This window comes from Eleutherodactylus coqui, chromosome 3 (assembly GCF_035609145.1).
Source record: "Eleutherodactylus coqui strain aEleCoq1 chromosome 3, aEleCoq1.hap1, whole genome shotgun sequence".
NCBI lineage: Eukaryota > Metazoa > Chordata > Amphibia > Anura > Eleutherodactylidae > Eleutherodactylus > Eleutherodactylus coqui.
Window position 1 is genome coordinate 114,208,094 of NC_089839.1, and position 27,333 is coordinate 114,235,426.

A 27,333-nucleotide genomic window follows, 5' to 3' on the forward strand; every position below is an offset into this window, starting at 1 on the left:
ATTCATAAATCTCAGCAGTAGGATGTGGGCTAATTAATTTACTAGATGAGGTATCCAAAGGAAGTTCAGTAGTTAGACCACCCATGTACAATTCTAAGTTCTTAATAGGTTTTTCATAGTTTGGTGTAAAGTACTTCTCCTGATGTTCCAACATATCATAACTTGAGGTCTTAAAATTGTGTTGCTCTTTCTGTTTTGAATTCGAAATACCATTATTTTCTGTTTCAGGAAAAATTATAGTTTGTCGATTTAAGGATAAAACATCCAGATGGGAGACTGTACTGTATATGCCTTCATGATCTAATGTTCTTGTTGGTAACATCTTTTCTGTCATACTTTGTTGTTGATATAAGAGAGCTTGCGCATTTGCTCTGTGAGCCAGTAAACTCCCAAGAAGCAGTTTCGATTGGGTAGGTAATATGTTGTAAGTTGTGGTACACCTCGAGCCAGAATCACAAGATACGCTCCCTGTAGAAAAAATGTTTTGTGTATACACAGAGTGCATTATCTGATGTCTTAATATTGGAGGTACTAGATAATTTAGCTGAGTGCTCTGCATATCAGCAGCTGGAGATTCTATAGACATACTAGCTTCAAGAACATAGTTTGATTCTTCTGTGTCCTTAAAATCATGTCTGCCATAACTAGTTGGAGTTTGAAAATTAACAAGTCTGTCAAGCCCTTTATTATTATTAGTTCTTCCTGACTTATAGTAGTCCTCTGTTGATGCCACTACAGAGGTCAACATATGGGAGTCATTTATTAAGAATGGTACTTTTCCTGCCATGATCTTACTTTTGTTAGATGGCACAGAAAGCAGAGATATGTTTTCAGCATTAGGATCATGAGTTCCACTTGCATGATCACTAAAGAAATGGTCTGATGTCATTTTACTGTGCTCATTATTATGCTTTACAATGCTTTTAGCGTTCAAGGGTTGGCTAAAATTGTCAAAAATATGCATAATACGTTGTGGCCACCATGTTTGATTCATATTCTTAGTACTGCCAATCTGTGTTCTACTGAAGAATACATTATCCGGTTCCTTTACAGAAACATTATGCCATTCTGCTTCATTCCCAGATCCTCCTGTCTCCATTTTTGAGATTTCATCTTCCCCCAATAATATAGAAGACCATTTGCTTGAAACATTCATCAAAATAACTGAAACATTATTATAAACTACTTTGTTAGTGGACTTGACTTCTTTGGTTGCTTTATCCTCTGTAGTGACCGCTGTAGTTATTCTCTGGTTTGTAGATGATGTCCAAAGTGATGGTGTTGTCATTAGCCAGAAGTTAATTGGGATTTTGCTTGTAGTTTTCTCTGAAGATGCTGGTCTTTGTTTCACTGGCCACACAATTGGGGTAGAAATAATCCCGATACTTCTTATACCTTTTATTTTTGAGTCTTGCATTTGTAACTGCCATCCTTCCCAAGGATGGGTAACTGGGTTTCTCTTCATTCTGATGGGAAATGTAGCAGGAACTTTGAGTTCCTGCAGATCTGCATGTATTAGGCCATATAATAAATGGATTGAAAAAAAGCAGTTACTTGCAACAAAAATGCATTCCTGTCAACTTGGTACACTATATGAAATTCTAAAGATTATACTGATCACTCTGCTCATTTCAGACATCTAACAAATAAAAGTTTGACTTTGAGCTTTGGTGCACCTAAGTGAAACCTATATTTGTAATATAGATATTTTTATATGCAGCAATTTTCTAATATGGTTCTAATGACAAATTTCCTTATAAGGTAATTATAGATAAACTATATGACCTGTGTCTTTCCTTTCAGCTTTTCCAAAGCTACATGGCTATTTTAGCCAGAACTTTTTGCCTTAATTACCAGCCTCTATTCATCTGTGGGTCTCATAAAGCAATTGGAAGAACTTAGTTTACTTTTCCCGCTCATTTACTCCTTTATTGTAATATCAATGTTGCCCATAAAAGGGAACAATTCTAACAACAAGTTTAACGGTAAAACTGTAAATGCGATATATAAGTTGAGGTTCGCTTTAGGTCACCAAAGGTTAATCACACATTACTACTTTCCCCACTAATGTTTAATTTCCAGACAACATTTTCAAGCATAACTATTAACTGGTTTCAGAAATTTCGGATATTTTGATGATGTTTCAAAGTAAATATTGAATCTACACAGTAATTGTAAAACTATACTTAGACTACAAAGAATATTTACAGGTCACATCTACTTAAAAAGGTTATCAAGTCCAGAAAACCCACTTTCAAATAATCTATTAGGGCATTCTAGCAAAGTTGAGTATAACATTCAGGAACACAATCTCCTATATTGACCATACTGGAGGGTGGCTACAAAGAACATCTCTCATGCACAGCCCATTGATTTAAAAGGAAACTTCAAAATGCTTTATTTCCTCTATGGTGGTGCTGTAAGGAAACTGAACACTTGTTTCTGGGTTATCCCACAGTTTACAGCTAGTCGCTAAGGTTGCAACAGTGGGAAATGCTATGAACGGCTTATTGTCAGGGAACAAGAACAAGATGGTATTGTTCAAAGTGGACAGAACTTCTGAATACAAATTTGCTACACTAAGCTTCTTTGCTCTTGTAGCAAAATAAATAAATGAATTACAGATTTGCATCTGCCACAAAGGTTTGGTTGCTGGGGAAAAAATAAACGCAGTATCTACAGTACATAAAACTTTCCATAGAGAAAAAATTAACAATGTCTACATTATTTAATGATAATCCCAAGATATTTCATGTGCAAAGAATACTATTTTTTCATGACAAATATATAATTAAAAAGCATCAACATGTACATAGGTAAAGCCGAAATAAAAGAACAGAATAACAAAACTTTATCTTCATAATTTGTATCTAAATTCATCTTATTCTAAACATCCTGTAAAGGACAATACACAGCACACATGGATCCAGTCTAACATCTCAGCATTAATTAGTCAAGTAGTCAGACACTTCAACTGGTTACTAGCTAGTCATATAGAATCACATCTATCCCTATTTGAAATGTGTATTACAAATGTATACTGTAAGTAGAAGATAACATAACCCCGATTCCAAAAAAGTTGGGACGCTGTGTAAAATGTAAATAAATGTTTTTAAAAAAGAGAATTCAATGATTTGAAAATCTCATAGGGCCATATTTCACAATAGAACATAGAACACATCAAAAGATGAAAGTGGAACATTTCTCCATTTCATTTTAAAAAAAGAATTCATTTAGAAATTGATGGCAGCAACAGATCTCACAAAAGTTGGGACAGCGGTAACAAGAGGCTGGAAAAGTAAGTGGTACTAATGAGAAATAGCTGGAAGATGAATTTTCTACTAAGTCACAGGACTGTGCATAAATAGATTATGTAATGCTGCGTTTACACGGGACGAATGTCAGACAAACAATGCCTGACACTCGTCCCTGTGTGTCCTCGCTCCCATGCTCCTGCATGGGAGCTACATTCGCTGGCTTACTTACAGAGCGGCCAGCAGGGGGGTGTGGTGGCAGCAAGGAGATTTCTCTGCTCTCGCTCCCCCGCCACTCTCCATTGACACAACACAGCGCCCGTTCAGTACTAAATGGGGGAGCGAGAGAAGAGAAATCTCCTGTTGCCTCCCCGCTGAGAGCTAATGATACTAGCTCCTGTCCAGGTGCACTAGAGCTAGCATGTGCGGGGCCAAGTGTCGGGCATTGTTTGCCAGACATTTGTCCCGTGTAAACCCAGCATTAGAGAGGCAGAGTCTATTAGAAGCAAAGATGGTCAGAGGTTCACCAATCTGTGGAAAAACTGTGTCTAAAACTTGTGAAATAATTTTAAAAAAAACTTCCTCAATGTAAAATTGCGAAGACTATGACTCTCAAACCATCTGCAGTAAACAATATGATCAAAAAAATTAGAGAATACGGAGAAATTCATGTGCACAAGGGACAAGGTTGATGGTCAATATTGGATGGTCAAGATCTGCGGGACTTCTGAGGACACTGCATTAAAAACAGGTATGATTTTGTAATGCAAATCACTGCATTACTGTGAGATCATTGTTTGTAAACACAGTTTCCCATGCTATCCGCAAAAGAAAAGCCATATATCAACACAATCCAGAAATGTCAGCGTCTTCTATGGGCCAAGGCTCATTTAAATTGGACTTAGGTAAAATGGAAAACTGCTCTGTGGTAAAATGAATCAAAATGTGAAATTCTTTTTGGAAACCATGGACGCCATGTTCTGTGAACTCAAGAAAGAAGGGACCATCCAGATTGTTATACCACATATCTCAAAAGCCTGCATCTCTGATAGTATTGGGTTGCATTAGTGCCTAAAGCATGGGCAGCTTACACATCTTGAAAGACACTATCAATGCTGAGAATATATAGAGGTTTTAGAACAACATATACTTCCATCCAGGTAGCATCTCCTTCAGGGAATTCCTTTCATATTTCAGCAAGATAATGCTAAACTGAAGAGGCCACCAGCAGTCCAGACCTATCACCAAAGAAAATATTTGGTGCATTATGAAACAAAAAATCCAACAAAGACCCAGGACTGCTGAGCAGCTAGAATCCTACAATAGACAAGATTGGGACAACATTCCTCTCCCAAAACTTCAGCAATTGGTCTCCTCACTTCCCAGACATTTACAGACTGTTGTAAAGAGAAGAGCGGATGCTACACAATGGTAGACATTGGTCTGGCCCAACTTTTTTGTCAGGTGTTGCTGCCATTAATTTCCGAATGAATTAAAGGGCTTGTCTCGCGGCAGCAAGTGGGGTTATACACTTCTGTATGGCCATATTAATGCACTTTGTAATGTACATCGTGCATTAAATATTAGCCATACAGAAGTTATTCACTTACCTGCTCCGTTGCTAGCGTCCCCGTCTCCATGGCTCCGTCTAATTTCGCTGTCTTCTTGCTTTTTTTAGACGCGCTTGCGCTGTGCGGTCTTCTCTCCTTCTGCTCGGTCCAGGCACGAGCGGCGTTCTGGCTCCGCCCCTTCTACGCGTAGCTCCGCCCTGTCATGTGTGCCGATTCCAGCCAATCAGGAGGCTGGAATCGGCAATGGAACGCACAGAGCCCATGGTGCACCATGGGAGAAGACCCACGGTGCACCATGGGAGAAAACCGCAGTGCATCCCTTGGAAAGGACCGGCGGCCATCTTAGGGAGAAGATTTTTTAAAGTCCTTATTTCGTCGGATCGGTAAGTAGCAAGCAGTTTAAAAACTGCTTTACTTTGCTATTTTATGCCAGGGGGGTGACAGGGGGAATGGGGTAAGGTAAAATTTTGAGGTTTGCCGCGAGACAACCCCTTTAATTTTTAAAGATAAAATGGAAAAATGTCTCCCTTTCTCCTCTGATACGTTCTATGTTCTATTGTGAAGAAACTATGTGTTACGGCACTCTGCCCCCCGAGCGCCAGTTGGGGTGCCCTGATCTCCCGCACCCCCACTGTCCCTGCCTACTTGCCTCGGCCCTGGCTAACCCCAGGCGGAAAACTGGACGGCGGTCCCTGCCCTGGCTAGGGACCTGGCGACTGACAAGCAGGAACCTACCTAATGGGGGGAACAGAGTGCCGACAGAGGAGGCAGACGAATCAGACCAACAAAAACTGACAAGGCTGGAGATGGAACTCACAGGCAAACTGGCAGGGTGCTGGATAGCAACTAGTGCTGACTGGGCCAGACTAGATTAGAGGCAAACAGAACCAACTAAAACAGACTGAGTAACAGGGGACCAGAGGGAGCTGACCGACAACTAGGGACTGACTGAGGAGAACCGCAGACAGACTGGCTAGGTGCATGCAGAACCAATAACTGGCGATGAGCTCAGTTCACTGCCAGTCTTTTAACCACAAGGTTCCGCCCAGGGGCGGAGAGTGGGAGGAGGCAACTCCACCCACTGCTGTATAAGAAGCACAGAGGAGTGCGGGCGGCACCCTACGGGCGGGCACGCCCACGCCGCCGCCCACTGGCCAACCCAAGCTGCTGGGATGACCTCGACACAGGGCTCCAGGCTGCTGGAGCCGACGCCGGAGCGACGCGCGCCGACCGCGGGACCCCATGCCGCACTGTATGGTAACATTACCCCCCCTCTGACGGGGGACCTCCGGGCCCCCGGAAACTCGACCAGGCTTATCCAGGCAAAGGCTGTGAAAACGCTGTACCAACCCGAGAATGTGACCCTCCTGAGCGGACACCATGGACTGATCCTCAGGTCCATGACTTCGGTAGTCTGTGGCTGCCCCATTTCCTTCAGGGCCAACCGTTGACATATCGTCATGTTTCAGGTCGTCTTCCGAGTCAATGTCCAACCATTCGCCACTGTCTTTTGACCCATCCTCGCTACCAATGACGCTGCTTTCAAAATCTGAGGCATCTCTAACTTTAAAATCACTGTCCTCTGAGCTATCATACTCCAAAAAACTCTTCCGGGCCCCCAAATATTGTACGGTTCCTGGACCCCGGCAAGAATCCAGGACCTCCTGGGCCTTGTGTTCAACTTCATCACAGACCAGGGTGGGCGGCGGGGGACCGGAGGTGGGCATCACCGAAGAGACAACAGGTTTCGACAAAGACTTATGGCACCCCGTGCGACCCCTCCTTTTGCGATTTCCAGAGGACCGGTACCCCTTCTGTTCGACTGAGCAGGGGGGAGGGGGAGCGCGATGGCTATGGCAGGACGGCCCCCACTGGGTTAGCTCCCCAGTGGCCCAATCGAATTGGGGGTTGTGCAACGCCAGCCACGGCATCCCTAGTACCATGTCTACCGACATTTTCTCCATCACCAGGAATGATAGACCTTCCGAATGGCGACCCCCCACCATGAGTTGTAACACTGGGGTCCTCCATCGAACCAAGCCCGAAGCAAGAGGAGTAGCATCAATGCTAGCAAAACGAATTGGCGTCTTCAGCGCCACAAATTCAGCCCTCAGGGGCTCAACGAGACGCATGCTTATCAGGTTAGCAGCTGCTCCGGAATCAATAAACGCCTGCCCTAGGCGAGAGAAGTTCCGGAATCTAACCTGGCAGGGTGTCAGAAGTCTAGGACGTACCTGAGGTCCTAGGCGACTCTCCCTGCAGTCGCCTAGGACTGGAAGTCTTTCTGCCGATTCAGACTGTGGACGCTGAGGCCTCCAGGGGCAAGTTATCACCCGATGTCCAGCTTTCCCGCAGTAGAGACAGAGATTATGTAATAACCGAATCCGGCGTCGCTCCTTGGGGTCCAGCGGGTCCAGTTCCATAGGTTCGGGAACAGAGACTGGTACGGACGGGGAGGGAACAGGACAAATGACCTCCCTGACTCTATGGGTCGGTCTATCTTGCTTCCCAGCCCTGAGCCTCCTATCTGCCTTCACTGCTAACTCCATAGCCTCCTTTAAGGACCCGGGAACGGGATGGGAGATCAACAGTTCTTTGACCGCGTCTGAGAGACCTTGCATAAAAACGTCTTTCAGGGCACTATCGTTCCATGCAGTGTCACCCGCATAGCGTCTGAAACTGGAGCAATAATCCTCCACACAAAGCGACCCCTGATGCAGCGCCAGCAACCGAGAAACCGCCAACCCCACTCTGTCCGGTTCATCGAAGATGCCCCCAAGTTCCTGAAAAAAGGAGTCCACCGACAGCAGGGAGGGGGAACCCTCGGGAATGGAAAAGGCCCAAGTCTGGGCAGAGCCCCGCAGCAGGGACATTATGAGCCCGACCCTCTGGACCTCCGAGCCGGAAGAGCGGGGACGCATCCGAAAAAACAGGCGACACGCCTGTTGAAAAACAAAAAACTTGTTCCTCTCCCCAGAGAACACCTCGGGAAGAGGGCACTTGGGTTCGGGACTGGTAACGGCATTCTGCTCCTGCGACAATGCCCACTGCTCCTGGGCCACCATGCGAGCTGACAAATCCCGGATCACCGGCACCAGGTCTTGCAGCTGGTTTGCGAGGGCGCTGATCGCCGCCATGAAAAGAAAAACAGTATTTTAAGGGCCAGTTATTATGTTACGGCACTCTGCCCCCCGAGCGCCAGTTGGGGTGCCCTGATCTCCCGCACCCCCACTGTCCCTGCCTACTTGCCTCGGCCCTGGCTAACCCCAGGCGGACAACTGGACGGCGGTCCCTGCCCTGGCTAGGGACCTGGCGACTGACAAGCAGGAACCTACCTAATGGGGGGAACAGAGTGCCGACAGAGGAGGCAGACGAATCAGACCAACAAAAACTGACAAGGCTGGAGATGGAACTCACAGGCAAACTGGCAGGGTGCTGGATAGCAACTAGTGCTGACTGGGCCAGACTAGATTAGAGGCAAACAGAACCAACTAAAACAGACTGAGTAACAGGGGACCAGAGGGAGCTGACCGACAACTAGGGACTGACTGAGGAGAACCGCAGACAGACTGGCTAGGTGCATGCAGAACCAATAACTGGCGATGAGCTCAGTTCACTGCCAGTCTTTTAACCACAAGGTTCCGCCCAGGGGCGGAGAGTGGGAGGAGGCAACTCCACCCACTGCTGTATAAGAAGCACAGAGGAGTGCGGGCGGCACCCTACGGGCGGGCACGCCCACGCCGCCGCCCACTGGCCAACCCAAGCTGCTGGGATGACCTCGACACAGGGCTCCAGGCTGCTGGAGCCGACGCCGGAGCGACGCGCGCCGACCGCGGGACCCCATGCCGCACTGTATGGTAACACTATGGTTAGATGAGATTTCCAAATCATTGCATTATTTTTTTCTTTATATTTATTTACATTTTACACAGCATCCCAAAGACTGATCCAGCAATATATCTCAATACTGGTGTCCTGTATTGAAATAACAATAGCATACATGAATAGAAAAGCATCGATGAGCTACACGATTGTATGGCACACCCAGAACATGGATTTTAATTTTGAGTTGTAGCCCATGATAAGAGAAACAATTTGAGTAGCTTTCCTTATGTCAGTCATAGCAGCGCTCCCACAGGACTTAGGGCTTCTACCCACTAGTATTTCTTTTAACGCTGCAATATTGCTGCATTTTTTTCAATGGGACTTTCTAATGTTACAATTGCATCACACAAAAATCGTAAGTTTTGCTTTTGCGATTTTGCAGTGATGCAATTTTAACATTAGAAAGTCCGATTAAAAAAAAGACGCTAGTGGGTAGAAGCCCTTAACCCCTTAAGGACCAAGCAGTTTTGTACCTTAAAGGACCAGACACTTTTTAGGGATTTTACCCATGTGGCGCGTTTACTGCCCTACTTTGTTTCCTTTAGCTACCAAAATTATTTTTACTGCGTGTTTTTTTCCGTGACATATAGGGTGATTTTTTTAATATCTTTTTCACTAACTTTTTTTTCCATTTTTTAGGTTTATTGGGGGTACAATGCTAAAATAAGAGATTTTTTTAAAAATATATAGTAATTTTTTTTTTAATTTAGTATATTTATGTTAAAATAAGGTATGGGAACGGGTTCCTCTATTTATTTCAGACGTTTTGATATATAGTATGTATGGTTTTGGTTTACAGGGCGCATACGACAATGCTTTTGGTTGGCGTCGGCTTTGTGTTATTTTGTTTCTTCTGTATATATTGTTGTTTACTTCTATAATATTGTTTTCTTTGTGTATGTAATTATGTTTTTTACTATCTATGTCCCCCATGACGTCATGTAAGACCTCTGGGGGACATTCTTTTTTTTTTTTAATTTGACCCTTTCCCACTGTAGCTGGGGCATCCATAGGAGTGACATTAGTCACTGTCAGAGCTGGCCAGGGTCTAGTTTGACCCTCCAGCTCTGCTGTAGCAGGGAACCTCGGAGGTCACATGACCCCCCCCCCCTTCCCCGGCTCCCGTAGTGAAAACTACAGTTCTGCTTTCACTTTCTAGTACACAGTGCTCATTGAACACTGTGTACTAGGGGAAGAAAAGGCACGAAGGGTTAAAAACCCCTCCTGCCTTCTCCACTGGGTTATCAGCTGTTACTAACAGCTGATAACCCCTTCCTGACTCTGATTGCAGAGATGCAGAAGGCTTAAAGCGTCGCCGTAATTTTACTATCGGCGGTGCTTTAAGCCCAGGACCAGGCGCCGTAAATTTACGGTGCCTGGTCCTAAATGGGTTAAAGAGATGTGGAAAGTGAATTTCTGCTACTCAAATGCTGTTGTTCAACTTTGAAATTAAGTTTTGCTCTCTATCTCTTACAGAGGCTACAACACAAAATTGAAATTCATGTTCTGACGCCTACAGAAGCCCGTGCCTCATACCATCCTGCAGAGCATCCATGTCTTCCTATTTAAGTACGCTATTGTTATTTCAATATGGGACACCATAGCACTGGATCCGTTTTTTTTACTACACCCTATTGGTGTAATGGTGTCGTGAGAATACAGGTGCACTTTACAGCAATCCATATTTTCGACACTATTCTAATTCAGCCTGTCATGACCAACATTCAAGTTGCTCCAGATAGTAGCCTTATTTAGTGTTTTCTACTATGTATTCAAATTTAAACAATAACATACATTAGCATATATTATAACAGGTCTCTTACCAGGCTCTGGGTTATCAACGCTGTTAGTAGTCATGTTAGTAGTTATCATAGTAGATGGTGAAGCTGTTACCGTAGCTGAGAAAAATACAATAAGATGTGAGTTTGAGTGGTAGCACTGTGGATCCACTTATAAGGTAAAGCACTGGGTGTTGCAATACAAAACAGCAACACCCTAGGCAGGTAAGGTTATTGTGCAATAAAGCAGTAAGTGCAATTCAATAATCTTCATATTATGCATATGCACAAGGATGTGAATTACTCATGTGACATATTTGTTGCAGACATTTTTGCAGTTGTTCCATTAATCTGAATTAGGAGTGCAAAAATACATGCACATGCCACCAAATCAACACTATTTAAATGTATGGAAGTGATTTCCAGTTGTAGAAATTCTGCCATGTGTGAATATACCCTAAATGTACCTCCAACTATAAACAACTTTCTATACATCATCAGTACAAGTGAAGGTAAGAAACGTTGTAATGCAGAATATCTTTTTACAGAAAAATGCCTGTTTCTCCACTTATCAGACTTATTTCGCCCCTGCACACCAGCACTCTTCACTTACTGTGAAGTCACTGATAACGTTCCTATAGCAAAGAGGAGACAGACTATCAGCTCACTGATGTATCCAGTTATAGTAGCTTCCCATAAAAGTCTATGGAGAGGAGAAGGAGGAAGAGAGCAGCTGCATAGTCAAAGACAGAGAGGTATAGATCTACACAGAAATGCTGCTGTCACTTTTCTAGCAAGGACTTACCCACATGGACATAATTCCAGTTTGTTCGATGTCCGTTCATGCAACTGACTGCACATGGACAGCAAGCAGACCCAATAAAGTCAATGGGGCTAGTAAGACATGCTTTTTTTTTTAAATGGACCAACAATATTGCAGCATGGCGTATTTTGATTTATTGAATGACAGTCTCCCATCCAAGTCAATTGGTCCACAAAAAAAAAAACAGTATACAAAGATGATATCCATGTGTGCTTCATTTTCTCACAGATCACGGCTAAGAAATGCTAGAAAAAAACCTTCACCTACTTCAGCTTTTTTTCATGCGAGAAAAACATGATGACATACAGATGACACACAAAAGGAAAAAAACAGACATGTGCAACGCATACAGTTGACAAGTGGACATACATGTATAATACAATCGGTTAATTTTTTTGTGGACTGAGGGCTCAGTCACATGGGCGCATCGGCACCCGTACACCGCGCCGATGCGCCCGTGTGACTGACAGTTAGAAGACAGGCGTACCTGAAGACGGCCGTCTCTCTCCAGAGCTAATGAAAGAACACATGACCGGCAATGAAGCCGGTCACATGTTTTTCCTCCCGGCGCTGCAGAGAGACGTCCGTCTGACGTCCGTGTGACTGAGCCCTGAAATTGGACATGCTCACCTGAATAAGGTCATAGTGTTCTACCTTTCCTCAGTCCTAGATTCACAGCCCCACTTCTCTGTACTGCTGTATAATATCCACTATGATATTGCTGCTTTTGTCTTTTTCAGCCCAGCATACTATGTTACTATGTATGTTATTATGAGAGTGTGCTACAGAGAGATAGGGAAGCAGGATATCTTTATGTGTATGCTTCGTATGGGAAACACTACAGCAGCTAGTCTCCTGCCTCAGCTCACTTCACTGCTCTCTATAAGGTCAGCTGCACACAACCGGGTCCGCAGCAAATACCTTCCATAACAGGATATGGAAAAGCTCCTTTTCCTGCACATGAGCAGAAATCAATTGTGATTTTCCGTTTGTGAAGGAAAAATTGCAGCATGCTCTATTTTTGAGCGGCTTCCTTATGGACAGCTTCCACTGAAGTTAATGGAAGCAGTCCAACTCGCGGCCCTTCCACAATTGACATTGCGGAAAGTTCACAGATTCTGCATCATCGCCTAGCAATGACACAGGAAAAGCAATGGATTTAAAGAAAAATCTTTACTGCGCATGTCCAACAGTGAGCTGCCAGGTCTATCCACAGTACAGAAGAAGAAAAAAATGACAGGTTGTGCCCAGATGCCGTCCGGGAACAGGATTTGATTCCACTGTAGACTCCTGCATGCGGAATGCTACACGAACGTGTGCAGACGGCCTTAATGGGCAGAAACTGTAACCTGATCTCTCAATGTTTGGATTCCTGTGTGCATATTTTAGCAGTAAATTCAAAGTAAGTGATGAGCACATGAGGTTGCAGGTAATAAGAAGTGACTGCTAAGTGGAGAAAGATAAGTTTAATTGCTTGTATCATTGATTTGTGCAAAATTGTTTAGAATTGGATGTACACTTAAACTTACATACATCCCTTTCTCTTGTACACTGTGGCTCACTGTTCATAATAAAATCATTAAGTGCTTTCATTAATTATTTTACAAGCCAGACTAATCTAAAGTGGTTGTAAAACAAGCTTGAAATAAGAAAATCCCAATATTTGGTATAAGAAAGCTGCACATAATGAATTTGGGGATATTCAACACACATATTTTATACAGATTTTATATAGTACATATGGGTAATAGTGTTGCTATGCGCAGCAGTCTGCAATACAATTATATACAGTACATATACATTTAATGTTTTCTGCCCCAATTTATGTGCAAGTTTCATTTCACTTTATTTGAATGGAGAGTGATCCCGTCTGCGCATTGAGGTTGGAGCCACGACAGTTCATTCTCATGATTCATGAGGATTTCGGTTGATGTACCCTCATTTGTTGGACTTTTATGACATATCTGACTTACTACTTTTGGGGCAATCTCCAGAGCACTTATGAATAACACAGGAGCGAGCATGCAGCACCATAATTATCTGATCAGTGTTATTGACCATGCATTATTTGCGTTTGTTTTAAGGAGTATGTAGCAGAAGAAGTAACAGGGAACAAAATGCAATGGTTAAAATTAGAGATGAGCGAACGTACTCGGTAAGGGCGATTTCGCAATCGAGCACTGCGATTTTTGAGTACTTCACTACTCGAGTGAAAAGTACTCGGGGGCGCTGTGGGTGAGCGGGGGGTTGCAGAGGGGAGTGGGGGGGAGAGGGAGAGAGAGAGGGCTCCCACCTGTTCCGCGCTGCAACCCCCCGCCCCACAGCGCCCCCGAGTACTTTTCACCCGAGTAGTGAAGTACTCGAAAATCGCGGTGCTCGATTGCGAAATCGCCCTTACCGAGTGCGTTCGCTCATCTCTAGTTAAAATCTAAATGTTACAGGTGTTAGGTTTCTTTAATTCTAATAATTTATTTCATTTAAAGTATTTAACATTTCCAATATTTCAAAAGAAACTGCAATTCAAGTTCTTCTCTTAACCCTTTAAGGACGCAGTCCCTTTTTTTCTTCGGTTTTTCCACCCTACTTTCAGAAAGGCATAACTCTATTATTTGTCCATCAACGTAGCCGTTTGAGAACTGTTTTTAGTGGAGCGAGTTGTATTTTTCAACTGCACGATTTAATTTAGCATATAATGTACTTAGGAACATTTCGAAAATTCTAAGTGGAGTGATATTGAAAAAACATGATTTCACCATCTTTGGAGTTTTTTTTACTATGGCGTACACACTCCAGCAAAAATGACATGACAACTTTATTCTGTGGGTCAGTATGATTGCGACAAGACAAAATTTATATATATTTTTAATGTACAACTTTAAAATATATATATATCTTTAGAGAAAAAAACATTTTCTGCTGCCATCTTCTGACAGCTATAACTTTTTTACTTTACATTGACATAGTTGTGCGAGGGCTAATTTTTTCAGCATTGTCCTATAGTGTATATTGATACCATTTTGGCGTACATACGACTTTTTGAGCAATGCGAAATATGTTTTTTTTATTATAAATATGTGAAAGCGCGGAGGTTAAACTTTTATTACCTTTAATTTTTTTGTACTTAATAAAACTATTTTAAACTGATTTTTGCATTGTTTTTTAGTACCCACATGGGAGAAGAACTTGTGATGGTTTGATTGCTCCTGCAGTAATATGTAATACCATATTATTACATTATACTGTGATCTGAAAGGCAATCTATCAAGCCACGCCACAGGCATTAGTTCATTGGTAATCTACAATGGCAGCACTGGGGACTTTCAGAAGGCCCTGGGTGGCCATGGCAACAGAACAGCACTCTCAGTGCAGGGGGGTAGTTTAGAACCCCAAATTCTGATCGGTGTATTTAAATGCCTCTGTCAGAATTGACGGCGGAATTTAAAGCGTTATTAGCCATGATCAGTGTGCGCGCTGATCACAGCTGTTGCAGGTGGGTGTCAAGGACAGTCGACACTTGCACTGTATGGAGCAGGATCGACCTCCGTTTTAGCGCAGTATAGACATGGGAAAAGATCGCTTTTCATCACCATGAAAATCGCACGTTGACAAGCATGATATCGGACTGAGTTCCATGGCCCAATATCATGTGCGCCCAAATGAATATAGCCTAAGGGCCCATTTACTAGGCCGTAGGCATTTTACGTACACCCGGCGGAACCATAAACATGCCTGAATGACAAAAGGCCCAGCGCATATACGCCGAGGCCGCAATGCATTCTCCCTTCCCTCCCCCTCGCCAGCTCACTTCCTCTCTCCTCCCCTCCGGCCGTTAGCAATGGGAGGAGGCAGGACAGGGGCAGAGCTAAGCTCCCGCTTCCTCCCTGCCCCTTGTCCGCAGCCTTGTCCACGGAAATATGCCCCTGTGCACTGATGCACTGTAAGCCAATGTATCAGAGGGGCAGTGTATAGTGTCCAGTCATGAAAACCCGGCCAATATACGCCTTAGGGCCATGTAGAACCACTTTGATATTTGTCTTTGCTGCAAATTGGCATGGTTTTTAAATTGATTATTAGGGCTCTCTTATACGGGCGTATTTGCGTGTATATTTGTGCGCACAAAATTTTGTAAACATTTTTCTTTTTTGCGCATGCAAAACACAATGTGTTTGTTCTCATTTATTTTGCGTGCGTTTCACACAAAAAATAGGACCTTCTCCCTAGAGAAGTCTGTGGAAGGTGCGCAAATGTATGCCCAATGTGTACGAAGATGCACGATACGCTACACAATTAAGTGGCAGAAAGGACACATCTGGAACTCATTAAGCTAAATAGCCATTTAAATCAGGGCATGTTCGTCTACTGCGCGCAAATGGGTCCTGCCCTGTCCTTTCCAGCACATATAAAAATTTTGTGCGAAAAAGATAAGGCAATGCCTAGGTTTTCTCGCTCGTAGTACTATAATGTAAGAATCATGCTAGTGAAAAAAGACACCATTGAAATTAATTTGCACCAAAATCCAATAGATACTTTCTGCTCCAGAAAATCTGCTATGTGTGAACAAAGCCTTAACCCCTATATCATGGAGGTTCAGGGTTTGAATGTAGCGGGATCAGTGGTTGATTCTGCTCCATACACTTCAGGTGTTGGTTGCCTTTGACAGCCGACACCCGTCCATAACAGCCATAAAACTCCAATCTATCAGTAACACATTATTTACCCCGCACAGTGAACTCCATCAGAAAAAAACATACACAACACCAGAATTACAATTTTTGGTAATCCCAGTTCCAAGAACAAAATGTAATAAAAAGTGATCAAACAGTCATACGCACTGCAAAATGGTACTAATAGAAACTACAGGATGTCTTGCAAAAAAATCAGCTCTCATACAACTATGTCAATGGGAAATTATTTTTTTTCAAAGTCAGATTATTTTTTAAAAGTAGTACAGCAAAGAAAAATAAAAACCAATATAAATTTTGAATTTTGTCATAATCTTACTGACCTACAGAATAAAGTTTTGTCAATTTTGCTGCAGAGTATACACATAAAAACAAGATAGCGGAACTGCGGTTCTCTTCCATTTCCCTCCACTTCAAATTTTGTAAAGGTTTTTTTGCACATTATATGGTACATTAAAAAGTATCAATGCAACTCGCCCCGCAAAAAACTAGTCCTAAGATAGCTATGTTGATGGATAAATAAAAGTGTTAGGACTTTTTTGAAAGTGGGGAGGAAAAAACTGAAGTGAATAAGAAAAAAAAAAGGATCCGCAACCTGAAGAGATTGAAAAGCCACTTTCAGTGGGTGGACAAAAATATGCAAACACCATACAAAATGTATGGGATTTTAGCACTGGTCTGCCCTTTTGACCCCTGCTTGGCAGAGGGAGAGCTTTCCAGCCAAATTTGTGTTTACTTCACCTCTTGCCCTGCTCTGGGTGGTTTTGGGAGCCAGCTAGTAACAGCAGCTAAGTGCCTCAAACCCCTGACCAATAGAACCTTGTTACTCGGGCAAATGTGAATATTAACTACACTTAAAATCGGTCTCTACATGTCTTATTGAAATATGATTTATAATTCCATGTAATTTAAGGCATGCATTTCGTACGGTGTTTCCATATTTTTGTACTCCATTTAAACATATCAGTTGTGCTCCATCAATGTATAAAAATAATACTAAGCTGAAAAATGATTTGGTCCAGAACTTGAAGTAAGATAGTAGAAGAGACAAATATTAAATTTCATTTGGCATATGTTCTCTAAATGTTCCTAGACATACAGATACCGGCAGTTATACTAATTGGTAACATATCGGCTTTTCCTGATCAAGTCATCCCATTGGGGGAGATGTATCAAAACTGGTGCAAATGAAAAGTGGAGTGATTGCCCACAACGACCAATAAAGTTCCACCTCTCATTTTTAAAAGGCATTTTATAGACTGAAAGCAGAAGTTTTGATATGTCTTCCTCATTGATTTGGATTTTGCAAGAAGTAAAACATTTCTCAGCTAATATCAATCCAAGAAAATTTTAAATATGAAAAAACAGTCAACAAAGTAGTAACATGCATAACGAGAAAGTGATGACAGAAATACAAAATATACAGATGGTTCTTTCTAAATGCTCTTTGGATATAATTACATTGTTTCCCAAATTCTATTTTGCAACTCTATCACCCGCTGGAAATCCCACCTCCCCCTACTCTAATTTAAATGGCTACTTAGCCTAATGAGGTCCAAATGTACTCTTTTTTTTCACTAAATTACGCAGCTTATTGCAGATTTGCGCGTGCATTTGTGCACCTCTAATAAACTCCTATATGGCCTTTTGATGCATTAATGCGCATATTATTTTTTGCGCAAAATAAGGAAATGTGAATAAACACATTGAATTTAATGGCTTCTTCTCTCTGCATGTTGCACACGCAAATATTGCATGCACAAAAATATGCCTGTGTGAAACCAACTCCCTTTTTCATAATTGACCTACAAACTAGGATATGAAGAAATAGTATTACGTTTTTTGAATAATGCTTTGTTTTAACCATCTGTATATTTTGGGACATACATATAGGATGTATTTAACGTTTTTATCACCTTTATAGTGAAAAAACTCACATAATATGGAAGATGTTATGTCTTACCATATATAATGCTGGAAGAATGGAAACCAATAGTATTAGTGATGACAGTGGCTGATGAGGTAATAGTTGTATCAGGTGAAGTAGCTACAGTAGGTGGTGAGGTTACAGCAGGTAATGGAGATGATGAAGTTACTACAGAGGATAATAAACTTATAGTGGAGGTAACTGTAGATACAAGGTGAGACAAGAAAGAAGTAAACTAGAGTGAATGCATTGGAAGTGTCCTTACCCAGATAAGGAATGTATTGCTGGGTACTCTAAGATTGATGCTCTCTAACAAAGACCAGATTCCCAAAGCATTCAAAATACTTTGAAACACGTTTTAAGGTAAATAAATTAAAGGGAATCTGTCTGCTACTTTTAGGCCTATCAGCTAAACTTATGGGTTAAAGGTAGGTGACCCAACTGAGTCCGGGGACATGTTATACTTTTCTCTTCGCCGCTGCAGAGCATTGAGCAGTGCCAATTACATAAAATTAGAATAGCACGCCACTCAATGAATTGAGCGATGGCTTTCAGTGCTGACACCAGGGTAGCAAAAAGGGAGGTAAGTATAGCACTTACATCCCCGGACTCAGTGTCTTACCAACTTTCAGCTCATAAGCTTAGATGATAGGTCTAAAAGTAGGTTATAGAACCCCTTTAAGTATTCAGTAGCTAATTCTAACTGGAAGCTCCAGGCCACCTTCTTCTAATGATCTTAGGCCTTGTTCTCCTTGCAGTCAATATGCTGATAACTGCTTACTTCAGAAGACTTGGTGCTCTGGTGAGTCTGTTCTTTTGAACCATAATCATTTAGGTAATATACTGTACATAAACTTGTTTGTCCTACGGCACATGTGATTTGTAAACTTATATAAGACAAAACAATGCTGGATGTTCATACTAGCCTACAGTCACTGAAGTATTCATTGTATTATGCCACAGTAGTTTATTCACAAAGGGACATATCTATTATTCTTTGTATGTCAGATTTTGCGCATACAGAAGTCACAGTTGCACGTTTTAGAGCTTTTAGGCTGGGCCATGTCACTCAAAAAGGGGATGGGGCCTAGCTTTAGATAGCTTGACCATGTACAGCCCATCAGATTTACTTTAATGTATTCCAGAAAGTGGCATATCTTATCATAGAAACATGCTCTAGCTTGTAGTTGGTGTAGGTTTCCATCTGGTGTATCAGAGGTGCCACCATTTGAGAGAAACTTATTAAGAAACCTCATAATACAAGTGTCACTCTTAGGCCAGGAAAGGTTACCTAGACTGGCATATGAAAAGTAGGTCTAAGGGTGATTTAACACCTGTGTCGGGCGTTCCACTTACCTGCTTCATTCGGGAACCAGGAAAGGGAAATCCCCAAGGCCAAACGGCTCTGTCTTAGGACGGAACCGAACAGTGCTGGATGTATCCCATTGACTATAATGGGGTCCTTTCGATTTCCACTCAGCTGCCCAGTTTTTAGTCGAAAGAGAAAGCGCTGCATGCGGCGCTTTTTCTTTTGGTATTTTGCATCAGATCTGCAATAGAACTTCCATCTGGAGGTTACAAAGCAGGTGTGAAACCACCCTAAGTAAATGTGCCCCATTTTCTCGCCCTCTGAAACCACTCTAAGACTGCCAATTTGGGTAAAACAGATGATGCTCAACAACAAAGAAGAATGTTGACACAGTACATAGAAAGTCATACTGCACTAGTAGCATTAAATAATTCCATGGATTAAGGTATATGCAATCTGTTACAAATTTGTAATTTGTTGATGTATAAACTAGCATAATTGGACTTGATTTTGACATGACAATAGTCTAATGGGCAATGTGGTTCTGTAACAGTCTGGGCATCTAAGGTTGTCTTTCCGTAGAGTGAGCAAAGATTTATTATTTTTCTTGCTGCCACAATAGAGATCTCTCTGTTCCTCATCTGCAACAATTACATTCAAAAAGGAAACATTCCTATCCAACAAATACGAAGAAGGCAGCAGTGGTCTATGTGCACTATGGCAGCTGTAATAATAAAACGTAACCCCGGTGACATTATATAACGGGCGAGGACAGAAAAGGTCTTTAAGCAATGCTGCATGAAAGGTCAGAAAACCATTGTTTAACATTGCTGCAAAAGTGTAGTGTATTCCTTGTACCGATCAAAGCATTTTTTAACTTCCACTTCATTCTTCTTTGGAATTTTGCAATGTGACAAAGCCAACATATTTTCTAGACTACTTAAAAGTTCATATTGGCAATTAGGAGACTGGAATTAATCACAAGAGCTTACACATAAATGATGATAAAAAACACAATCACTGGGGCAGAGGAATCAAAATTATATTCTAGATTCTTTACTAGTATGATCCCTAAAACTTAAAGGGGTTGTCTCGCGAAAGCAAGTGGGGTTAAGCACTTCTGTATGGCCATATTAATGCACTTTGTAATATACATCGTGCATTAAATATGAGCCATACAGAAGTTATTCACTTACCTTTCCTGCGCTGGCGTCCCCGTCTCCATGGCTCCGTCTAACTTCAGCGTCTAATCGCCCGATTAGACGCGCTTGCGCAGAAGGGTCTTCTGCCTTCGGCTCGGTTCGGCAGCAGCGGCATTCTGGCCCCGCCCCCTTCTACACGTCATTGCGTAGCTCCGGCCCGTCACGTGTGCCGATTCCAGCCAATCAGGAGGCTGGAATCGGCACACATGATGGGCAAGAGTGGGCCCCCCCCCTTCCCAACAACTTTTACTTCTGAAAAGCCCTCATTAGCAATGCATACCTTAGCTAAGCACCACACTACCTCCAACAAAGCACAATCACTGCCTGCATGACACTCCGCTGCCACTTCTCCTGGGTTACATGCTGCCCAACCCCCCCGCACGACCCAGTGTCCACAGCGCACACCAAAGTGTCCCTGCGCAGCCTTCAGCTGCACTCATGCCACACCACCCTCATGTCTATTTATAAGTGCGTCTGCCATGAGGAGGAACCGCAGGCACACACTGCAGAGGGTTGGCACGGCTAGGCAGCGACCCTCTTTAAAATGGGCGGGGCGATAGCCCACAATGCTGTACAGAAGCAATGAGAAATATAATCCTGTGCCACCGCCATCAGAAGCTGCACACGTGGGCATAGCAATGGGGAACCTATGTGCCACACACTATTCATTCTGTCAAGGTGTCTGCATGCCCCAGTCAGACCGCGTTTTTTTATAAATTGTCACAGGCAGGTACAACTCCGCAATGGGAATTCCGTGTGCACCCACAGCATGGGTGGCTCCCTGGAACCCACCGGCTGTACATAAATGTATCCCATTGCAGTGCCCATCACAGCTGAGGTAACGTCCGATTAAATGCAGGTTGGCTTCGGCCCACATGGCATGCCCCAGTCAGACTGGGGTTCTTTAGAAGTAGACACATGCAGTTACAACTCCCTGTGGACCCACAGCATGGGTGGCTCCCTGGAACCCACCGGCGGTACATAAATATATCCCATTGCAGTGCCCAACACAGCTGATGTAACGTCAGCTTTTATGTAGGTGGGCAAAAAATTAATTTGATTACACTGTAGGCGAGGGCCCCAAAAAATTGGTGTACCAACAGTACTAATGTACGTCAGAAAAATTGCCCATGCCCAACCAAGAGGGCAGGTGAAACCCATTAATCACTTTGGTTAATGTGGCTTAATTTGTAACTAGGCCTGGAGGCAGCCCAGTTAAAATAAAAATTGGTTCAGGTGAAAGTTTCAACGCTTTAATGAGCATTAAAATGTATAAAAATTGTTTACAAAAATTATATGACTGAGCCTTGTGGGCCTAAGAAAAATTGCCCGTTCGGCGTGATTATGTCAGGTTTCAGGAGGAGGAGCAGGAGAAGGAGGATGAATATTATACACAGATTGATGAAGCTAAAAGGTCCACGTTTTTGATGGTGATAGAGAACAATGCTTCCATCCGCGGGTGCAGCCTACGTATTGTTTAGGTATCGCTGCTGTCCGCTAGTGGAGAAGAGAAGTCTGGGGAAATCCAGGCTTTGTTCATCTTGATGAATGTAAGCCTGCCGGCACTGTCGGTTGACACGCGGGTACGCTTTTCTGTGATGATTCCCCCAGCCGCACTAAACACCCTCTCTGACAAGACGCTAGCCGCAGGACAAGCAAGCACCTCCAGGGCATACAGCGCGAGTTCAGGCCACGTGTCCAGCTTCGACACCCAGTAGTTGTAGGGGGCAGAGGCGTCACGGAGGACGGTCGTGTGATCGGCTACGTACTCCCTCACCATCCTTTTACAGTGCTCCCGCCGACTCAGCCTTGACTGGGGAGCCGTGACACAGTCTTGCTGGGGAGCCAGAAAGCTGTCAAAGGCCTTAGAGAGTGTTCCCCTGCCTGTTCTGTACATGCTGCCTGATATCTGCGCCTCCCCTGCTACCTGGCCCTCGGAACTGTGCCTTCGGCCACTAGCGCTGTCGGATGGGAATTTTACCATCAGTTTGTCCGCCAGGGTCCTGTGGTATAGCATCACTCTCGAACCCCTTTCGTCTTCGGGTATGAGAATGGAAAGGTCCTCCTTATACCGTGGGTCGAGCAGTGTGTACACCCAGTAATCCGTAGTGGCCAGAATGCGTGTAACGCGAGGGTCACGAGAAAGGCATCCTAATATGAAGTCAGCCATGTGTGCCAGGGTACCTGTACGCAACACATGGCTGTCCTCACTAGGAAGATCACTTTCAGGATCCTCCTCCTCCTCCTCCTCCTCCGGCCATACACGCTGAAAGGATGACAGGCAAGCAGCATGGGTACCCTCAGCAGTGGGCCAAGCTGTCTCTTCCCCCTCCTCCTCATCCTCCTCATGCTCCTCCTCCTCCTCAACGCGCTGAGATATAGACATGAGGGTGCTCTGACTATCCAGCGACATACTGTCTTCCCCCGCCTCTGTTTCCGAGCGCAAGCATCTGCCTTTATGCTTTGCAGGGAACTTCTCAAGAGGCATAGCAGAGGAATGGTGACACTAATGATTGCAGCATCGCCGCTCACCATCTTGGTAGACTCCTCAAAGTTTCCAAGGACCTGGCAGATGTCTGCCAACCAGGCCCACTCTTCTGTAAAGAATTGAGGAGGCTGACTCCCACTGCGCCGCCCATGTTGGAGTTGGTATTCCACTATAGCTCTACGCTGCTCATAGAGCCTGGCCAACATGTGGAGCGTAGAGTTCCACCGTGTGGGCACGTCGCACAGCAGTCGGTGCACTGGCAGATGAAACCAATGTTGCAGGGTGCGCAGGGTGGCAGCGTCCGTGTGGGACTTGCGGAAATGTGCGCAGAGCCGGCGCACCTTTCCGAGCAGGTCTGACAAGCGTGGGTAGCTTTTCAGAAAGCGCTGAACCACCAAATTAAAGACGTGGGCCAGGTATGGCACGTGCGTGAGGCTGCCGAGCTGCAGAGCCGCCACCAGGTTACGGCCGTTGTCACACACGACCATGCCCGGTTGGAGGCTCAGCGGCGCAAGCAGTTCGTGGGCCGTGTGCCTCTTCTCTCCTAAGCTGAGTAGTTTCAGCACGGCCTGCTGACGCTTGCCCACCGCTGTGCTGCCGTGCCGACTGCTGGCGACGTGCTGCTGCTGACACATCTTGATTGCGAGACAGAGGTTGCGTAGGAGGAGGAGGAGGAGGGTGGTTTAGTGGAGGAAGCATACACCGCCGCAGATACCACCACCGAGCTGGGGCCCGCAATTCTGGGGGTGGGTAGGACGTGAGCGGCCCCAGGCTCTGACTCTGTCCCAGTCTCCACTAAATTCACCCAATGTGCCGTCAGGGAGATATAGTGGCCCTGCCCGCCTGTGCTTGTCCACGTGTCCGTTGTTAAGTGGACCTTGGCAGTAACCGCGTTGGTGAGGGCGCGTACAATGTTGCGGGAGACGTGGTCGTGCAGGGCTGGGACGGCACATCGGGAAAAGTAGTGGCGACTGGGAACTGAGTAGCGCAGGGCCGCCGCCGCCATCATACTTTTGAAAGCCTCCGTTTCCACAACCCTATACGGCAGCATCTCCAGGCTGATAAATTTGGCTATGTGCACGTTTAACGCTTGAGCGTGCGGGTGCGTGGCGGCGTACTTGCGCTTGCGCTCCAACACTTGCGCTAGCGACGGCTGGACGGTGCGCTGACAGACATTGGTGGATGGAGCCGAGGACAGCGGAGATGAGGGTGTGGGTGCAGGCCAGGAGACGGTAGTGCCTGTGCCCTGAGAGGGGGGTTGGATCTCAGTGGCAGGTTGGGGCACAGGGGGAGAGGCAGCGGTGCAAACCGGAGGCGGTGAATGGCCTTCGTCCCACCTTGTGGGGTGCTTGGCCATCATATGTCTGCGCATGCTGGTGGTGGTGAGGCTGGTGGTGGTGGCTCCCCGGCTGATCTTGGCGCGACAAAGGTTGCACACCACTGTTCATCGGTCGTCTGCACTCTCAGTGAAAAACTGCCAGACCTTTGAGCACCTCGGCCTCTGCAGGGTGGCATGGCCCGAGGGGGCGCTTTGGGAAACAGTTGGTTGATTATTCGGTCTGGCCCTGCCTCTACCCCTGGACACCGCACTACCTCTTGCAACCTGCCCTGCTGCTGCCCTTGCCTCCCCCTCTGAAGACCTGTCCTCAGTAGGCGTAGCAAAGCAGGTGGGGTCAGTCACCTCATCGTCCTGCTGCTCTTCCTCCGAATCCTCTGTGCGCTCCTCCCTCGGACTTACTGCCCTTACTACTACCTCACTGATAGACAACTGTGTCTCATCGTCATCGTCCTCCTCACCCACTGAAAGGTCTTGAGACAGTTGCCGGAAGTCCCCCGCCTCATCCCCCGGACCCCGGGAACTTTCCAAAGGTTGGGCATCGGTCACGACAAACTCCTCTGGTGGGAGAGGATTCGCAACCCTTGCTGCCCATTCTGGGCAGGGGCCTGGGAACAGTTTCTGGGAGTCTGCCTGCTCTTCAGAATGTGTCATTGTAATGGAGTGAGGAGGCTGGGAGGAAGGAGGAGCAGCAGCCAGAGGATTCAGAGTTGCAGCAGTGGACGGCGCAGAACTCTGGGTGTTCGATAGATTGCTGGATGCACTTTCTGCCATCCACGACAGGACCTGCTCACACTGCTCATTTTCTAATAAAGGTCTACCGCGTGGACCCATTAATTGTGAGATGAATGTGGGGACGCCAGAAACGTGCCTCTCTCCTAATCCCGCAGCAGTCGGCTGCGATACACCTGGATCAGGAGCTCAGCCTGTGCCCACACCCTGACTTGGGCCTCCGCGTCCTCACCCGCGTCCACGTCCTCTCGGCCTACCCCTACCCCTCAGCATGGTGGATTACCAGTAGTGCAGAAACAGAACGCTGTAATTAAATGTGCCGCTTATTGGCCTGTGGTTGGAGGCTGACTTCGCTTACGGAACGCCAGGAAATAATTTTGCGCAAGCCTGCTCTAACACTTAGCTGGCTGCGTATGAATTAGGAGGACAACTACACCCAGCACAGACCCAGTACACTGAGGACAGTCACAGGCAGCCCAAATAGATTTTTTTTCCCAAATGTTTTTGGAAAGGCCCACTGCCTATATTCAATAAATATATGTCTTCTGTCCCTGCCTCACCGCTACTGGCCCTGGAGTATGTAAAATAACTGCAGACTGTTGCACTGTGGACAGGAATACAGCGGTGATGTAACAGCCAACACAGAGCCAGGAAATAATTTTGCGCAAGCCTGCTGTAACACTTAGCTGGCTGCGTATGAATTAGGAGGACAACTACACCCAGCACAGACCCAGTACACTGAGGACAGTCACAGGCAGCCCAAATAGATTTTTTTTCCCAAATGTTTTTGGAAAGGCCCACTGCCTATATTCAATAAATATATGTCTTCTGTCCCTGCCTCACCGCTACTGGCCCTGGAGTATGTAAAATAACTGCAGACTGTTGCACTGTGGACAGGAATACAGCGGTGATGTAACAGCCAACACAGAGCCAGGAAATAATTTTGCGCAAGCCTGCTGTAACACTTAGCTGGCTGCGTATGAATTAGGAGGACAACTACACCCAGCAGAGACCCAGTACACTGAGGACAGTCACAGGCAGCCCAAATAGATTTTTTTTCCCAAATGTTTTTGGAAAGGCCCACTGCCTATATTCAATAAATATATGTCTTCTGTCCCTGCCTCACCACCACTACTGGCCCTGGAGTATGTATAATTACTGCAGGGCGCAATGCTCTGCACGGCCGATATACAAAAAAAAAAAAAAAGTGCAACACTGCAAAAAGCAGCCTCCACACTACTGCACACGGTTAGATGTGGCCCCAAGAAGGACCGTTGGGGTTCTTGAAGCCTAAAATACTCCTAACGCTCTCCCTATAGCAGCTCCGGCACCAACAGCACTTTCCCTCCTCTATGTCAGAATAAATCTGTGGCGAGCCGCGGGAGGGGCCGATTTTTATACTCGGGTGACACCTGATCTCGCCAGCCACTCACTGCAGGGGTGTGGTATAGGGCTTGAACGTCGCAGGTGGAAGTCGTAATGCCTTCCCTGTCTGTCTATTGGCTAGAAAAGCGCGCTAACGTCTCAGAGATGAAAGTGAAAGTAACTCGAACATCGCGTGGTACTCGTCACGAGTAACGAGCATCTCGAACACGCTAATACTCGAACGAGTATCAAGCTCGGACGAGTACGTTCGCTCATCTCTAATCATAACAGTGAAGAATGATGGAAAACACAAATCACATAAAAGTCAGTACCTACATTAATCAAGTCATTACATATAGTTTAACCCCTTAACGACGGGGCCATAGTGTTTTTACGTCCTGCAGCTGCAGGACGTGTATGGAGGGAGGTAGCGCCGCTATCTCCCTCCATACAGCGCGGGCATCAGCTGTTTATTACAGCTGACACCCGCGGGCAATAGCCGCGCTCGGCCGTTCGGCCGAACGCGGCTATTAACCCTTTAAATGCCCCGAACGCTGTTTGGGGGTCCCGCACGGCCCCCCCGCGGTGAGATCGGGGGATCCGTGCAGGTGTCATGGCAGCCGGGGGCCTAATGAATGGCCCCAGGGCTGCCTTAGCAGACTGCCTATCAAGCCATCCACACAGGGTGGCTTGAAAGACTGCCTGTAAAAAAGCAGTATAACGTAATGCTATAGCATTATGTCATACTGCAGGAGCGATCAAAGCATCGCATGTTAAAGTCCCCCAGGGGGACTTCAATGTAAAGTTAAAAAAAAGATCAATAAAGTTTTTTAAATTGTAAAAAAAAAAAAAGTTATAAAAGTTTAAATCACCCCCCTTTTGCCATATCTATTATTAAAAAATCTAAATCATAAAATAAAAATATGTATTTGATATCGCCGCGTCCATAAAAGTCCAATCTATCAAAGTAGTGCATTATTT

General features: G+C 45.0%; 1 protein-coding gene across 5 annotated transcripts in view; it reads right to left on the minus strand.

Moving 5' to 3' along the window:
* The window catches only part of ADGRG6 (adhesion G protein-coupled receptor G6), a 192,144-nt gene that overhangs the window by 77,997 nt on the left and 86,814 nt on the right, over positions 1-27,333 (minus strand). For 4 of the 5 annotated variants that reach the window (XM_066595973.1, XM_066595971.1, XM_066595975.1 and 1 more), the window contains exon 6: positions 10,534-10,608. The exons of the other annotated variant lie outside the window; for it this stretch is intronic. In XM_066595973.1, the coding sequence (XP_066452070.1) occupies positions 10,534-10,608 (75 nt within the window). The remainder of the gene's footprint in view (positions 1-10,533; positions 10,609-27,333) is intronic. 5 annotated transcript variants of the gene reach the window in all.